We start from the raw sequence: 17,943 nt of genomic DNA on the forward strand, positions 1-17,943 counted from the left end.
GCTTGGCAAAGACGTCACATGTTGTAAGAACAGGTACTCTGCAATTTTTTTAATTTTGCCTGTTACACAAGGTGTGACACGTTTGACTGTGAAAACTTCGTTGGCATGAAGCAACTTGTTTGGTTAATTTGTGGTCAGAAGTCCCCCACTGTCAGGTGTGAGTCACAGGCGTGAATCGTTGAAGGTTTTGTATGCAGTCACTGATTTGAGAGGTTTGGAGGTAATGTTTCACGTTGGTTGGAGGTGGGGTGTTTGGTAATGTCAGACCGGCAACATCTCATGTTGGTTGGAGGTGGGATGTTTGGTAATGCCAAACCGGCAACATACCGGTATCATGTTGGTTGAAGGTTGGGTGTTTCGTAATGTCAGACCGGCAACATCTCATGTGGTTTTTGGAGGTGGGGTGTTTGGTAATGCCAAACCGGCAACATGTCACATTGATTGGAGGTGGCGTGTTTCATAATGTGTGACCATATCAACAGCTGATTCAGAAGTAGGAAAAACTGGCAGAAACAGAGACTTTATTCATTTGTGAACAAAAAGTGGAGGAGTAATTTTGTGAAAAGGTATAAGGTGTGCATGACAAGAGCAGATTTTTCCATTTACCGATACAAACAATTGGTTTACTCATAGGTGAGGTGTATTTTACCCATCACTTAACGCCTTGTAAACTCAGTCTCATGGCAAGACTGTTTACGGATGACTTTGCAATAATCATTCTTTAAAAATAAAGAGAAATGAAGGTTAGCAAGACTTTTGGGTTGTGATCAACTGCATCATGTAACAGTAAAAGAATAACTTCACACCAACAGTGTACTGTTGGTACAATTTTGTTCACTAGACCTTGAAGGGGCGGTTGTATATTACACGGCGATTTAGCCAAATGTGTCTGATTGCAAAAATTCATTCAATTTTGAATTTATTTGCTTAATAGATTGGTAGGGTTTGGTAAAGAGACTCTAACTTTCTTTTGACATGACACTTGAACCCCCTAGTTTGAAATAAATGCACAGAACATACGATGAAAGTATACTCAAATTACTTGAAACACTGTACATTGATTTATATCATCTGCTAAAATACATAGTTTTTCTTTGTGTAATTTGTTGTCTTATGTGTCTAGTCCTACGTAAGAAATTAAATTCTTTATGACAATCAATCGTCGTGCGAAGACTCCTTTACTCAAGGATTTACTGTTTTGCATGACACGTTGTCATCTGTTGGGTATTAAGGGAAGTGTAAATTTATGTTAATCTATGCAAATCACCAGATTCTGGTTCCCTTCAAGTAAACTATTGCTGCCATACTAAACTTCAGATTCTCTCCTTTTGGAAAATATGTGGTATGAGGGGATTTTCATGTAATCTTTGATGAAAGAGAAAATGACTCCACTCTGGCTGGGTAACATTGAGTGAAATTTTCACATTTTAAAAAAGCAACTTTGTTTGGCAATTAAAGTACTTACAGTGGCATTAAGTTGGTTCAATGTTGCTGGATTTTTCTGCATGTCAGTCTTTCAATTCCTACCATTGTAGGACTTAGGACAATGCAAAACAAAAGTTGCCGTTTTTCCTACGTAAATCCTGGTTGTTTACAAAACTACAGTAATTTAATTCTCCATACGAAAATTGAGATGTTTTTACATCAAATATGTACCTCTGCATGCTTCAAATATTGCTGCGATACTAAACTTAAGATACTCTACTTAGGGTTTTCATGCCATCTTCAACGAGAAATATTGCTTCAAAAAAATTCGTTGCCAATGTGCAAAGCCATGTACAAATACGTGTACACTGTAAGTGATGAACCCACACGCTATGTCTTTCATTAGCAATGCTATCGAAACTGCAAGTTTGAAATCTTGCTGATAAGACTAAGCCTATGGAGAGAATTTAATTACCACCAAATTTATTCACAACCACAGCCACAATTCATTGGCAGAAAAAAAAGACGAGACAGCAAACACTGAAATATTGTTGCATGAAAACATTTAATATAGTTGTGTATATATTGCACATTCATACAACAGTACATGGCAATTCTGAAGTTGGTACAGTTGTTTAAGTCATGCTGGTCTCAAGGAGAAAAGCTGTCACACAATTAACAACAGTGTTTTCAAAACTGTTGGTTGTAAAATACCCCAATGACAAGAAATGGTCGCGGCCGGACATGGGCCAACAATCAAAATGTATATTACACAAAATGGGTAGGTACACATGACAGAATATATCTTCATAAAATTTAAGTTTTTGGGTATATCACAAAATTACAGAAGCAAAAAAAAATAAGCACGATGTGTGGTAGCTGGTTTTGCCATCTACAGAATGGGTATGTTACACGTCAATACAGTTGCACAAACACACAATCATTCTGGTGGGAAAGCCATATCAAGCTATAAAAATCCTAGAAATTTCACATCATTTCTGAAGAAGCTGTAGCAGCTTAAGAGTCTTTTCGTAATTTGCTGTTGTCCAAATGGGAAGTTAGAGTACTTTCCTTCCGGTTTTTCCCTATGCCAATACAAATCTAATACAAATGTTTCTTAATAATTCAACTCTGGAATTCAAAAAGACACGCTGCATTCTATTGACTCAGTATGCCCAAGAGATCACATGACAGTGGTACAAACCAACCCATGTGTACAAACAATATAAAAATACTCATATTTCTATACCCATTTGTGCACCTGGTGTTGTTTGTACCTTGGTCCATTAAAATTCCATGTTTAACTCATTTGTATGTTAGAATGCTGTATTTCATATTTTCTTTTTGTTTTAATTGGCCAGCTAATGACCGACTTACAGGTGCTGAGCTAATTCCTATTATAAAATTAAATGTTGCTTCTGAGAATGCTGTCATCACAAAAAAACTCTTCAGATTTTTGTTTACATTGCAGCTATGTAAAAGCATGTATGTATGGCTTAATGGATAGGACGTAGTGTTTAAAGAGAAAGGAATGCCTTGGTTTCAGAATACAAAGCTGTTCTAAAGAGGACACCAACAATGCAGAATGTACAGCTACCAACGTTGTCAACAAATTTGGTAAACAAACAATTACTGCATTTTCTCTGTCTTATTCTGTTCACCCCTAGTCTCCTGTCAGCAGATCCAAAATCTCCCTTGATAACAATAGGTTTGGGTCAAACCATTGTTGAGAAAGGGCTAAACAAGGCTGTGCAGAGAAGTCATGATGGGCTGATGGCAATTCGACTGGACCCAAATAGTAGATTTGGCACAAATTGAGAAAATAAATGTTTTTTTTCAGGACTGTTCACCGGGTTTTCAGGCCTTGTACCAGGATGGCAAAAAATAAGGTATGCGCAGTCTGACAGGGCAGAATTTAAAACTATGGTGACAAGGGCAGCATGTGTCTAAATAAGTACTTATCACTCAACTCATTCCCTGATTGGCTGGTTTCATAAAATTATATCAATTGGCTGCAATACCTGTGAGACATTTGGTTTTGGTTTGGTTGGTCCCTAATGACTTCTAGCATAAGAAGCATCTCAAAATTTCTAAATGTTGGGGAGACTGGTTGGTGTAATGCAAAATTAGATGAAAAGCTATTGCATTGTATGGCAAAGTGTCACATTAAATAATGGGCGGTGAAAATATGCAAATGTTATGCAAATTGTCTCGCGCTGACATATAAGAATTGTTTGTCAATATATTTTGCAAACAATATGCAAATAATCTACCTGACAAAAGAAGAGGCCTGTAACCAAACTGATAATTTCTTTCTCAAAATAAACTGATAATTACTTTCAAAGCCATCCCTTTGTTGATACTAAAAGTTTACAAATGCCTCAATAGAGCTGACTTGCCAAGACTGATAAGCAATGGCCTACACTAAACTTTTGTACAATTTAAGGTATCTTAGGGGGCACTGTCAGCACTAAAAGGTACCCACGGAAAAGCACACAAACCCAGAATAAGCACGATATTGCCAAAGTTGTTCAGCTGTGCCTAGAACTCTTATCACATATGACAATTTCTCTTCCAACAGACAGCAATATTGATAAATTCTATAGTAAAGAACCAATCACATTGCTAGTGAACGGCAAGTAGCTCTAACTTCTGATGCTTTTTTCCACTATTTTTATCTGAAATATTAATCCACAGACAGTAGAATTGAGACTGTCTATAGTTAACTGCTGTTTCTTGTTCTACTCCCCAAAGCATGCTGAGATACACAGTATTCAGCTTGTCAACTCAGCCTGTGCACATGTGAACTGCATTGTTATTGTTGACAAGTGAATTCTGGTCCGGACTAGATTTCAAATGTAAACAATAACAGTGCATTTAACATGTATAGACACTGTGTTGACAAGCTATATGGTTAGATTTCAACATGCTTAGGGGAATAGGCCAACACAAAGTAGTGAATTCAATCACAGGTTACAGCTATTGGCACTTTTAAACAATCTTGGCAAAACAAAACCCAAAGCAAACTTGTGACACAAATACTCATCAATGAAAACAAGGTGTGTGACAATGAAAATGTTTGAGTTGTGACCGCATTTCATGTATATCCTAACCCACACAGCAGCAAATACTCTTTCCGTTTGTCACACAAATGACATGCAGATGGGGCGTAGTGTAAATCTCACGGGATCTGCAATGAATTTCGTTTCCGTGACAAAACATTCAATGTCATCTTTACTGGTAAACAGATAGAATTTCAGTACGTGTCTTCCTAAAGGGTTCAGAATTGCAGAATTAGACATCAACACACGTGATTAAATCATTGACTTGAAACAAAAAGTACAAGTGACAGCAAAATACTACTCTTACGTTTCAAATGATGGGGTTTTGTCTCCGATAGGGCATTGTTTGACAGTTTCTCATTTACAAATTCTACTGTACAGTGATAATAAGCTGCTTGTGTCACCAGTTGCCAGGTAGGCTATGTTAAAAGGGCCAGCATCTGTTCTGGTTTTTTTTGCTTGCAAGTTCTTGTTTGATTCCCCAAAGCATGCAACCACCATTTGGCTTGCCTACACAGAGTCTACAATGTGCAGTTCGCACTGCTATTGTTCACATTTGAATTCTAGTCTAGAAAGAATTCGCTTGTTACCAATATCAATGCAGTCTGCACATGTACAGGCTGGGTTGACAACCTGATTACAGTATATCTCTCAACATGCTTTGAGGAGTAGAACAAGAAACTGTAGTTGACATCAAAGACAAAAATAATGAAAAAAATTATCAAACATAACAGCCACTGGCCCTTTTAAGAACAATATACAAGTACAATGGACTACAATAGAGCATTCTTGTCGACTGTTGCTGTCATTGGTGAGCGAGTGCCTGACCCAGTCTGTAGATTATAGCCTAGCAAATTGCTTCCTCTAGATCCCAACTCATTCGTTTGAGAATTGTCTGTGTATTGGTAATCAAGATGGACTGGAAATACTAATTTGAATGTCGTCTAAGGTACATCTGGGGTCAGGCACAGCAAATGCAAATGTAAACAGCATGGCCATATTCAATGACTGCCTTTAGAGGGCAGTAGACACGGTGTAAAACTTGCCTAAGCTGCTTACAGTTTGACTATTAAAGCTACACAGGATCAAATACACATTGAAAATAAATGGTTCTGACACGGGAAGCACCAGTCACCACCTTCACAAAACATCTTTGAAACAACTGGAAAAGTTTTCTTTTTTTCAAAACAAAGAGTTCAATAAAGTTCACACGACATGAAAATTGTTTTTTTTTCAAAAATCTGAAAGCCACTGACAAATTTGTGAAATTTCAGTCAAATTGTGAAATAGAGCCTTTCCTCACAAACCTTGGACTGTACAGATACCTAAACAAACTATCAAGCACAGACAATATTTCAAAATGAAGGACACGGGAATTTCAAGTGCACAGCCGTCAATTCAACACACTTGCAGTAAATCTATTGCCTAATCAGACCAGTTACTAAACACAATGCAAAGACCATCTGGCGAATTTAACATGCAAATTTCTCCTATAATGCTGAAAAACATTGAATATAATTAATCTTCACGTCAGTGGCTTCCAATTAAGTTTTACACAATTTTTCCTCTGTCTTTCACAAATCTAAAAGTTCTAATTCAGCAGTCTTGTGTATATATGTACAAAGACTCCTATACACTACAATTCTGAAGGATGAAAGAACACTATCAGGAAAAATTCTACAGAAGTTTGAATCATAAATTTACACATCTGATAAATAACAATGCACTTTTTCAAAGTTATATAAATAACAACATGGATAAAATAATTCAAAAAACGTAAATCTGTCTGCTAAAATTTCAGAATTTTCAATTTGCTCATTCACAGGAAAGTTTACTGTGTATATATGTTGGTGTGATTATGTGAATATATTTATCTATCTGTAGATACTGATTAAATGACGGATTTCACTGCAGCAAAAAGTTTTCATTCTCTGAAGAACAAACCATAATGCTCAGGTTTGTTACAATACATAATTATGAGATGCACGTATTACGGATGAGATGCACAAAAAATTACAAAATATTTCTGTAAATTGATCGATTTCAGACAAGCAATGGTCAAAAGAGTTCATGACCAAAGAAAATTCCGGCAGGAGACTGTTAAAATTTCCACGGGCAAACCGTGCTTTGGAATAGTGAAAATCATGACCTGTGTAACACAATATTCTATTTTTAAAATTCAACTTTTTCTACGATTTTGATAAAAAAATTCCTCTAACTTGTGTGGACGAATTAGTGAATGAATACCCATGAGAAAGTAACAGTATGCTAGAATCTGATGGAAGTTTTTCTAAAAAGAACATAACCTGTCTGTTGAAATTTGTCAAAGTGTTCCATGTTTTGTCTAAAATGGGTTTATATGAGTGGGCACAGATATTTTTTGAAAAAGTTGAGACAATATCCATCAAACCACATCGGATGAAGAAGAAACACCAGTTTCTACTACTCTCATCTTCCTTCACAAAGAATGCGGTCTGTGTCACTGAAATTTAACACAGAGATGACTTCAAACTTGAAATTGGGAAACTATAAACGGTGAATTATCTAAATTTATTGTGCCATATACAGGTCAGTTTCTCTTATCTTTTCGGCATGAAAATGGTAGATTTCCAAACGAGTTAAAATAAACATGGTGATTGCTGGTTGGCTCAAAGTCCCTTGGCAGTCCACATGACCATTGATATTGACAGAATTTGAATAATAACAGAACATACAGCTAACAAAGCTACATAGTCAGATTCTCTGCCACAGATTACAGTATAAAATAATTTCCTTCCTGTCAAAACCTTATTGACACGCATATTTATATCATGTGATAATTGTGCTTGCACTTAACTGTTAAAAAATAATTATAACAATGAGGTATGCAACTCTCAATTTCAGACAAGCCTGTCAAAAAATTGCACTCATAATTACAACACCATGTTCAAAGACAGAGACAAGATTTTGTCCAGTACAGAAATTTCTTTAAAAATACGATTCTTTCAATCACCCCTTTCCTTTGATATGGAGTAGCCGAAAATTAAAATGTATGTGTAGAGCCCACTTCACAGAAAAGACCTTACAATTTTTCTTTTAAATAGATTTATAAATTCTATGGACCAAAAAAGAGGAAGATTTTTCTCAAACTATGAAAGAGTCTAACATGATAATAAATGAAAATCTATTCTTAACTGAAAACTCGGCATTTGATCGTTGATTTTTACATTTTAGCATTGACAGTAAAATTCTTTTCTCTACTAGCCACGGTTCTTAGCTAATAAATAATTATATTAATTTTTTTGTGAAGATAAAAAGAAGAACCTTCACACATTCAGACAGAAAATACAACGGAAAGATGAACAATTAGATGTGAAGAAATCCCTGCCTTCCTCTCAGCAGATACAATTAATTTGCTATAAAAGCACCACACATTGGCGGTTTCAATTAGTCTCATTTGAGATGAAGATATTTTTGAAAATTATTTTTCATTCCTTGGGGAAAATGAAACCGCACATCAACAGCAAGGTGACAATAGTGTATGATATCAACACACACTATGAGAATTAATTAATACTGTTTTTTCCTGCTGTCGCAGCTTTATAAAATAAACGCCACACTTCCATTAACAAATTTTCACAGCCCCCTAACACACTACGTCGGGGAGGACCCAACCAATACAAAGTTTTTTTCTTCTCAGTGAAGATGAAAATAACAGTAACAGCGACTGCTAAAAATCTGAGAGTTGTCACCACAACACGAGAAATTACGCAATTGCCCTCAAAAAGATCAAAAACACTTTTGTCTAGTACCTTAATAAACGCATTTCAGCCCAGCAAAACTCGAGCACAATGCCGTGCACAGATCAGTATCACATACTGGTAGCTTCAAAAAGACATAAATATTTACCCAGAATCCTTTTGGCTTCTACAATGATTCAGATATCACATGATCAACAATTACTGTGTTTTACACAATTCTCAGGATTCCAGTATTTTTGACACAATTAGTTTTCTTTCCACAATGTCTACAAAGCATGATTCTTGTGAAATCTATCGTTCCAAAACAGAAGAATCGAGGCCTGATTCACAATCAACTCACTTTCTCCCGGCAAATTCAAAACAAATGCAGGAGTCATTAAATCAATTCTGGCAGAAATTGTAACTTACGTGAAATTTTTTTCTCACAGAACAGAAATTTTGAGTTTTGTACAACAATGCTCTCTTCCTCGCACTGTCTTTGTATAAGGAGGTATACACACATTATTCATATTGCTCAAGATCTGTTTTATACGAAAGAAATCGACTGAATTTTCCATTACATTTGCTCCATAACTCACTACCCAATGCAGATAATCTTGCTACCACTAACATCCTCCGCTGGTTTGTAATTTCAAGCTATCCTGACATTAAGAGCCACGAGGTTTTAACACAAGATTTTTCATTTGTACAATTAATTATCCGACACAAAGAACTGTTTCGACATCGCAGAGGATTAAACTTTCTTTGTTCCATCATCAATGATTGCAGACAAACAATTTCACACACTGACATCAACAGTTTCTATAAGGGAGTTTTTTATTGCTTCACCAAAATTCTGGTGGTCGATGGCTTCGCTGCTGAAATCTGAATCGTGCCTGTATTCGGTGTCAGCAGCAACATCGCCCTCGCTGTCAGAATTCTGGATTGGCTGCAGGACGTTGCTACACTCTTCTGTGCTGGCAACATGAATTGTGTCAAGGGCAGATTTTTCAGAGGAAGAAATTTCAACAGAAATTTTCGTCTCGCACACGTCAGAGGAGGTGGACACAATCTCTAGAGGGGTTTCCGGCGTGGCTACATTCTCGCTATTGGAGGTTTCTTCAGAAGTGCCTATGTTTATCTGGGACGGGCCACTGAATACATCACTGTGGGACAAACAACTACTTCCCTGCTGAAAGGATTTCGGAAACACCTCTCTGCCACCGTTATCGCAAATGCCATCATTCTCTCCGCATATATTTTGCTGCGCAGTGGTCAGGGTGACGTATGATTCAGAAGGGGAGGCGGGAAGATGTTCATGTACAAATCCGCTGTATAATTCACCTTTTTGCTCTGTCTGGCTTGAGCAGATGTTCCCCTCACTGGAGGAAATGGTGACCAACTCGCCGACGTTACGCGAACTCTGGAAGTTTTCCTGCCTTTGAGACGAGTCGTACATACTCTGAGAAGAGGAGACGCTCTGATTTGATTCGCAGTGAGGAAATAAATCACCCTGAGAGGGCGCTGTGCTTTGATACATGTCATTTGAGCAATCGTTGGTGACCAAGTTGGTGAAATTGGGAGCGTAGCTCGAGGTGTCGGCAGCGTGGGAGTTGTAGGTCTCAGATACACTTCGGGTGCTGCTGACACCACCGTAGTTGGGGTTTTCACTGATAATGTTACTGGCCATGTCTATCATGGACTCGTTGTACCCTGACATGTCAGTACTGTGCTGGCTTTGGCTGGTGACCACTCCACAGCTGCTGTTGGAGCTCAGCAAGTCGGCGTAGCTGCGGGCCCCGCTCTCCGACTGGCTGAAGTTGTGGGCGCTTGTGGAGCCGACCATGCACATTTCTTGATTGGCGCTCTCATCGAAACTGCTCAGTTCCAGGGGAGACTCCAGACGGTAGTTGTTGTAGGTTTGGCTGCTGTCAAAGGAGTAGCTGTCTTGGGAACTGGAGTCTGAGAGGCTCTCTTCACTGCTGCTGCTGCTACTGCTGCTACTACTACTGCTGTTGTAGTTGATGCTGGGCAGATTAACGTTGTACGTACTGTGTATATTGTCGTTGTCCTCGTCGCAGTCGTTGAAATGTAGAACTCGCGGGAGTGAGTCGTTCTGCTGGGACGAGATCTCTACCTGGATGTTTTCTTCTGGAGGGTACAGTGATGGGCCTTCCGGGATTCTGTACGCGGTGTCTTCGGCATGGTATGGGTGGTTGTAACTTTGTGGATCTTCATCAAGGCTATACTGATTATGGCAGTTATTCTCACTGAACGCGTTTCCGTTATGAGCCAGGCTGGATAAATTCGCTGGTGAGCTGTCATTATCCGCAGTCTGGAATGTTCTTTCCTCACTCTTTTCGTGCTCCATGTTTGTGTTACTGGTGTTTTCAAGCCCATTTTGATTTGATTCCATCTCCAACCTCATTATTGTGTGAATGAAGTGAGTCCGTACGCGGATCGGATTGAATTCGATTCGCCCCTGGAGGTTACCACACCCGTCCTTGCTGCAACCGCAGGGGAACGAGAGTCGGTCCACTTGACACTTAATGCCGGCTAAGCTACATGAGCAAGTTTCAGGATCACAGTAGACTTTGCAGTCACAACCGCAGCCCTCCCGCGAAAAGCGTATCAACTTGCAATCTCGTTTCTCTCCACTGTCTATCTTCTTCACGCCAGCCGACCGAAGAATTGACCGCCGCTTCTTGGTCGGGAGAGGCTGTAAGAAATAGTAGTCATTAGTGTTGATGTTCTCCAACTCCTCGTCGGTGTTTGTTGCCTCTTCGTCTTCACAGGAGCCGTCTGCTTCATCTCTCATCGCCTTTCGGTGCATTCTTCTCAACCGGATCTGTTCCTTCAGCATTTCTCGGTGAACCCTTTCCTGTTCCTGGGCGTAGCCGCCCAGTGAAAATTGGGAGATGTTCTCGTGTGTGTTGGACATACCTGTTTTGAGAATTAGAGAGAAAAAAGAGAAAACAATCACATATGTGTACGATTGAACTCGACCGCATCATTTTGCACAATAAATTCACTTTGATACTTATACATATAGGTTGTCAAGCAAATAAGCAGATCTTTTGAATTTATTTTCAGTGTATGCAAAATTCATAGTATCAACCATGAAACGTTTGTGAAAGATTTCACCTGAGATACCGGTAGGTTGACTTTTTATACAGAGTGGAATTACAATGCAAAGACTGGAATTATGTCTTCTCATTTATGTTTTCAGCGGACATGCCCATCACTGCAAGGTTTTATATCGCAGTGAACAGGTAACTACAGAATAATGAATTGCTTAATAAAAGTTATCCAGATCTTGCGCAGACAAGAAATGCTGCTGAAAAGATTCTACTACGACAACATACACGATTTGTCACATTTTATGTTATCTAAAATTCCCTTTGAGGTTGAAATTAAAATTTAGAAGATAAGTTGAAGTTTTGTGACTGAAATAAAAGAATACCATACAGGCAGAAAAATATCTCTGTTCATGGAAGGGTTTACCTGTTGAGTGTTGTAATTTTTCCCACCAAAATTTAAGTGTAACATTTTCTCAATTTGTATGAATTTTTCTGTAGGTTTTTAGTAATTTTGGACCAAATGGATATAACTTTTCATTGGCTACAGTTTCTGATCAAAATTTTGGGAAAAATCTGAAAAAAAAATTGTCTGGATCTGAAAAAAGAATTGTTTGGATTATATCTCATAGAGGTGACAAAAACTCTCTTTGGCACTCAAAGGGTTAAAGCAATTTTTCAAATCCAGAGAACTCAATCTACACACTGTTGACTGTCTTTTTACACATATTCTTACAACATGTAACTGCCCATCTTAATGTAAGTGTCAAGCAGTTTGCAGAAAGTTGCCTTTTTAAAACACTGCCACTAGTCCCTTCAACCTACATGTATGTTGAGCAGGACAAAAAATTATCAACTAAACAAATCATTGGTGTAGTTGCAATGTACATGTATACACACGCAGTCATAAACAGGATAACATTTCAAAGTGAACAGGATTTTTGAAATCTTAGTCTAAGGCAGATTATACAGTAGTTGTTAGCAGAGGTGTAAAAATCTAAAATGCTCAATTTTCTTTATGTTTTCTTTACTCAGCTTAGCAGACATTATTTTCTTCCTTCGCTGACATCATGACCCTATCTTTGATTTCTCAGCATTTCTGTGAACTTTTCACATGCATTTGGAGGATATCCTCAATTCATAATCCTCTTCAGAACATATCAATGACCGATGAAAAGAAAGAAACCAACATTTCCTTCGCGGTGAATAAAAGAGGCAGGGAAAGTGACGGAAAAAAAACATCCAATATTTTCTGACTGGGGAATGCGATGATACTATCACAACTACTTGCTCCGTCACTGCCTGTAAAAAACCCTGAGAAGTTATTACAGCAGTTGCCATGGTTACTAATGGCATTACTTTACTCCTGCTACTTCACTACACCAAGTTTAAATCCCATGGTACTACAAAACAGAAAAGAAATGTCCACAGCTAAGTACTTTTGGATCTGTGACTAATATTTCATTTGTTGCTGACAGTCGACTATGAGGCACACAACATGGTTCCTATTAATCACAAAGTAAACAGAGTCTTGGTGAGATACAGTACATGTACGTATTGTTCAAACCAAAACTTTGCAACCTGCTTTCCTCTCCACATTTTTTCCAAATTAGTGCATATGATGGCGTTTTACGATATACAATGAAAATCCTCGCTGTCTCTTATTTTGCAATTTTCTTGTGACAGTGAATTATGAATATTGTCATCTTTATATTACTGCCAAATAACAGTACACAAAATTCAAAATAGGGCAAGAATTAATTCCAAATGGGTAAAATAACTTGTACCAGTCAGTTAGACCGGTGACAGCCGTCTGTGCCATTGCTAGTCAGACATTATGCTGGGCACAAGCCACAAGCCTTCTGCACTCACCCTTGAGCCTGCGACTCTTGGATGTGGGGACAAGCATAATCCATGGGACTTGCCACATTGGCTATGTCAGTATTTTAAGCACAGAAAGCAGAAGGAACTACAGACAATCCACCAGTTAGCCGGCTAGACACTTCAAATTTGACCAGCTGGTCCCTAGCGTTAATTGAATTTCTCTAAAATAATTTTTAAATATTTTAACATTGCACTGGGATAAACTCTGTGTAAACTGCTCTTCCTCACAGCTGATCAATTACAAATTCAAATCACATTAAAAATTTTTTAGACTACCCTCTGTTCATATACTATGTATACCACCTAAACCATCATAGCCTAGAACTTACCCAGTGTTGATCCTCCTTGACTTGGCACACACGTAAACCCTTGCATTCTTCTGAAGTAGAACACTGTGACATTGTCAAATTTTACTCGATGCTTCTTCTTCTTCTTCTTGGTAGGGCCTGACAGATCAACACAGAAAGAAAGGTATTTTAGGATGTTTGCTGCAAGACTGAATTTGTTTTGTGTCGTTGCCAATTTTGGTTACTAGTATTTTTTCCTTCAAGACCTACCACAAATATCCAGCACAGGGGGCATACAAATCATTTCAGTTTTTTGTGGTTCAAGTAACAGCATCCAAGATAGCATTCGGTAGTCTTGAGCACCCCTAAAATTCCATCTAAACATAGCGAATATCACTGGATTTGGGCATTTATTAATAGTCGCGCCAGCGGCTAACTGACTACGCATGCGCATATTCATAATCTACTATGCGAGTAACCGGAAGTGTACCCTTCTTTCGTGGGCGCCGCCATGTTTTTTTTGAGTGCTCGTAAATAAAAAAATTCGAAACGTGCTTGCTATTATTTTATAACATGCCATTAATAAAATATATCTTTTTTATTAGCGAGTAATTATTATTATCCACCCTGTCGCTGATACAAAATATCGTTACTATCACGCCTAAAAAATAGAAGAAGAGAGAAAACTGTCGTGCATATGAACGAGAACATTCGCAAAGAATGCTGGGATTGAATCTTAGAAAAGCGCCCTCTGTGTCAATAACTTGGTGCAAAATTTGCCCGTTTTTAGACGTAACGCTGGTTTTTAGCTTACAATATCGGAAGTTAGGCGGTACAGTTACTATTGCAACGTTAATGATGGCACAATACGTCCCTTGTTAAACACAATAGGTAGTTATCATGGTAAAAATTGCCAATTTATGTCGAATTTTTTTACACATTACAGAAAATCTATACCTACAGGGTCTGACATCGTGTACGTGAACTGTTTTCATCAGAGGGTAAACCGGTCATAGTGGTACAAACGTATAGAGAAAGTAACAATTAATTCTATTTTATCCTTTACGATTACTAATCATGAATCAATACAAATAACATTTTTAATCTCAACGCCTGGCGCGACACCAAGGGCTGAGCCCTATATAATATTATGAACAGATACTGTATGTACTGAATTTCACAGACTGGGCAGGATAAGCGCCCCTGAATGCAAATTTCTTGGCACCTAGACTGAAAGATTCAGCCATCTGCGAGCACTGCAGCGCTCTGCAACTACTCGCATATGCTATGGCTAAATCTTTGAGTCTACCGGGCACTGAAAAAAATCAATGATTAATGAAAGTGTTGACGGTAGGTGAGGGCCACAATATGCTTAGCCAATCAGGCTTTTCGTCAGCGTTCAAGCCTGGCCCACAGATTGACAGCAAGCAATCAGTTACACAAAGAAACATGCTAGAGGTATGGTGTCACCACAGCTTCCATTTCTGTTTACGTGACGAATCCTCACCTATGCCAGTGCTTTCTGACACATCATTGCTGTTACCATTGCTGTTCCAACTGTCGCGGCTGGACTCTTCCAGGTCCGACGACGATCCCAGCTGAGTTGATTCTGGTGTGGTCTCTGACGAAGTGGGGCTTGAAGATCGTTTTCGCTTCAACATCTTTGTAGCTTTTGCTACATGCCACCACCAACTACACCAATAGATATAGCACCACCTGGCTACAGGAAAATGGACGTCAGAATATCACCTGTGTATTTGCATTACTATGTCACACAACACCTGGTGAGAAAAGAAAAGAGAATACACAATGTGTGAGCATGATTGTTGGTAGAGTGATTTTACAAGATGGTTTGATGAAGCATGGACAGTCGAGAAAGAGGTTGGGAAGCTTCCACAAAGAACAACAGAACTGTGAAGAAGCGACGAGCTATCTAGTTTGGAATAATTAGAACGTCTAAATTGATTTTTGCATAATTATCAGCTGAGGGATAGCTGCTGCTCGACATCCGGTAGTTTGCAGTGAAAAAACTTCACTGAACTTATTTTAAGCATAAAGTCGTCTTTCAAATTGAAGTCAGATTCCATCATCCTAAAGATTGATTTATTCCTAGATGCGACAAAGAAACATTGCATTCCTTCTGAATGGGATTATTCTCTGCTATGAAAAAGGTGTGTTCAGGACACACTGAATGTAAGGCCTGCAAGCATGTTTTGCCAGACTGTGCGACATTTGGATGGTAATTGGATTCGTTTATCAATGGGTATGCAAATCCAATGTAATTTATTCCAGCATAGTTCGTTCAAAGGAAATACTGCAGCTTCCCGTAGTGTTTCAGTCTGATAGGAGACCACTTGTACACATCCAGTACACAGCAAGTGTTGTACATGTACAAGGTCCACTCTATGAAGGATAATACTGGTAAATTCTTTCATTCTTGGGCATTTCTAGCTTCATGTACATATACAGTTTCCCGTGCGACCATCTTTAACCTTTCACCCCCAGTTCCCTGTATACAGGTCCAACTTTACCATAGAAAACAATGGATTTGGGACAAACCATGGTGGTGAAAGGGTTAATACTCTGAAGACACATGAAATACAGGGGACTTGTGTTGTCATTCTCATTAATTGAATATACAAAAAGGCCTGTAGCTGTGACTGGTGATAAATTTTTTTACCATTATTGTTTTTAATATCAACTAGAGTTTCTAATCCTACTGCCCAAAACATGGTGAAAAACACAGTGCTGAGCTTGTCAACTCAGTCAGTACAGAGTACATGTGTAAACTGTACTGCTATGGTTGATTGATGAGTGAATTTTTAGTCCAGTGCAATAACAGTGTATCATACATGTTGAGGCAAAAACAAAAATAGTAAAAACCATCCTGTATCCTATGCAGTACAAAAGAGCAACTGATGGGAGAAAGCAGCAAAACAAAGAGAAATGTACGTCTGTAGTATTACAGTAACAACTGCCTGCAGGTAAAAACTGCGAGCAATATCTATTCTTCCGTCCTGGAATTCAAATGTATGCCAGAGGCATACCACAAGTGCGTGATGTTTACATTTATGCATCGTGGTACACGTATCACTACTTGTTGTAGTGTTTCAAGATTGTCCATCCTTACTTTATAAGTACTCCCTCCTTTTCCGTACCAAAGACCTGCTAACTTTTATTATTGGAGCTGGTTTCACGCCATTTTGTATGCATTCACAATATACATGTACAATTCATCGTCACTTTCTCCTCTCAAAGCACTGCTGTGTTGCTGAAACTGTGAGTTTCTTTTACGATTTACATATCAATTTTCTCTCAGAGTGAAAGCCATCCTTTTCACTGACAAGATTCTTTTTTCAAGCTTTTCTGACAGCGCTGCCAGTTCAGAATCAGTGCATACAGCGATGGAAACTGTCGGTTCAGAATCACTGTGTAAAGCAATGATGTAGACTACTTTAAATTCATGACCTGCACTGAAATTCTTTTTATTGTCCATACACTCATTCAGCGTTGAAAATAAATTACTTTTTTTCCCGTTTCCATCTCCCATATGCAATGACCTTTAACAAGTTGACATTTTACACCGGAAAATCTTTAAATGGAACTGCACGATGTTGCCATGACGAAGCACGATGCAGAGACCTGGTCGGCAAAGAAGTAGACAAATTGAAATACCCATCTCGCTCAGAATATAAAACAAGTGAAAAATTCAAATGCTGACAAGTTGCAGTATTTGTCATGTCATAAGAAGGGACAGGAATAACAAATTTCTCATTTCAAGTAGGATGCGCCTCAAAAGTGAAAGACTTAAACTTTTTGCTCAAAATTTCCTCAAGGAATCTTTCAACCAGTCTCTTTCAAAATCAAGAATAAAAATTAGGGGGTCATCATGCAAATTTTGGTACTACAGAAACAAATTACCCAAGATTTACCGATATTTGAAATTCAAAATGGCTGCCATTCCTGTGTTGACCCTATGGAGAAAAATAAAATTTTCAATTTTCGAAAAACTAAGACGGTGACAAGTTTTCTTGCACCAAGAGCTTTAAAATAAACCCCCCACAAGTAGTAGATGATAAAAGAATTGTGAAAGTTTGAGAGTCAAAGTATCTGTCCCCGAGGTGCATTCTACCATATAAGCTATGGGACAAAAAAAAGTCTTTTTTCAGGTTTTTTTAGAGACAATAGAAGCTCTGTTGGTTCATTGTTTTAAATTATTTTACCACAAAGTATATTTCCCAAATAACTCTGTGACTAGATTTCTTAATCACTGTATGTACATGTACGTGCAAGACTGAAAAATACAAAGCCTATACTGAACAAATTCACAAATCACTAAAATCCTAGGGGGTCAAGTTGCTTTATAAAGCTAAGTAGGCCTCCCTAGGAAAATCTGACTTTTCATGATGAAGATCAGACCTAGTGTTCTTTGGGGTTCTCCATGGGTGAATTTTGAATGGATGGGCACCCCTCCATTTGCAAGCAATCT

The 17,943-nt window shown here is 38.3% G+C and overlaps 1 protein-coding gene across 2 annotated transcripts in view; it reads right to left on the minus strand.

Annotated features, from left to right (window-relative positions):
* Window positions 1-1,971: 1,971 nt before the first annotated feature.
* LOC139143434 (cysteine/serine-rich nuclear protein 3-like) overlaps window positions 1,972-17,943 on the minus strand; it is a 39,604-nt gene continuing 23,632 nt past the window's right edge. For both annotated transcript variants that reach the window (XM_070713744.1, XM_070713745.1), the window contains 3 exons: window positions 14,962-15,235; window positions 13,497-13,613; window positions 1,972-11,149 (listed from right to left, as the gene is read on the minus strand). In XM_070713744.1, the coding sequence (XP_070569845.1) occupies window positions 9,006-11,149; window positions 13,497-13,613; window positions 14,962-15,115 (2,415 nt within the window). In that variant the 5' untranslated portion in view covers window positions 15,116-15,235 and the 3' untranslated portion in view covers window positions 1,972-9,005. The remainder of the gene's footprint in view (window positions 11,150-13,496; window positions 13,614-14,961; window positions 15,236-17,943) is intronic.

The sequence above is a fragment of the Ptychodera flava genome, chromosome 11, assembly GCF_041260155.1.
Source record: "Ptychodera flava strain L36383 chromosome 11, AS_Pfla_20210202, whole genome shotgun sequence".
Taxonomy (NCBI): domain Eukaryota; kingdom Metazoa; phylum Hemichordata; class Enteropneusta; family Ptychoderidae; genus Ptychodera; species Ptychodera flava.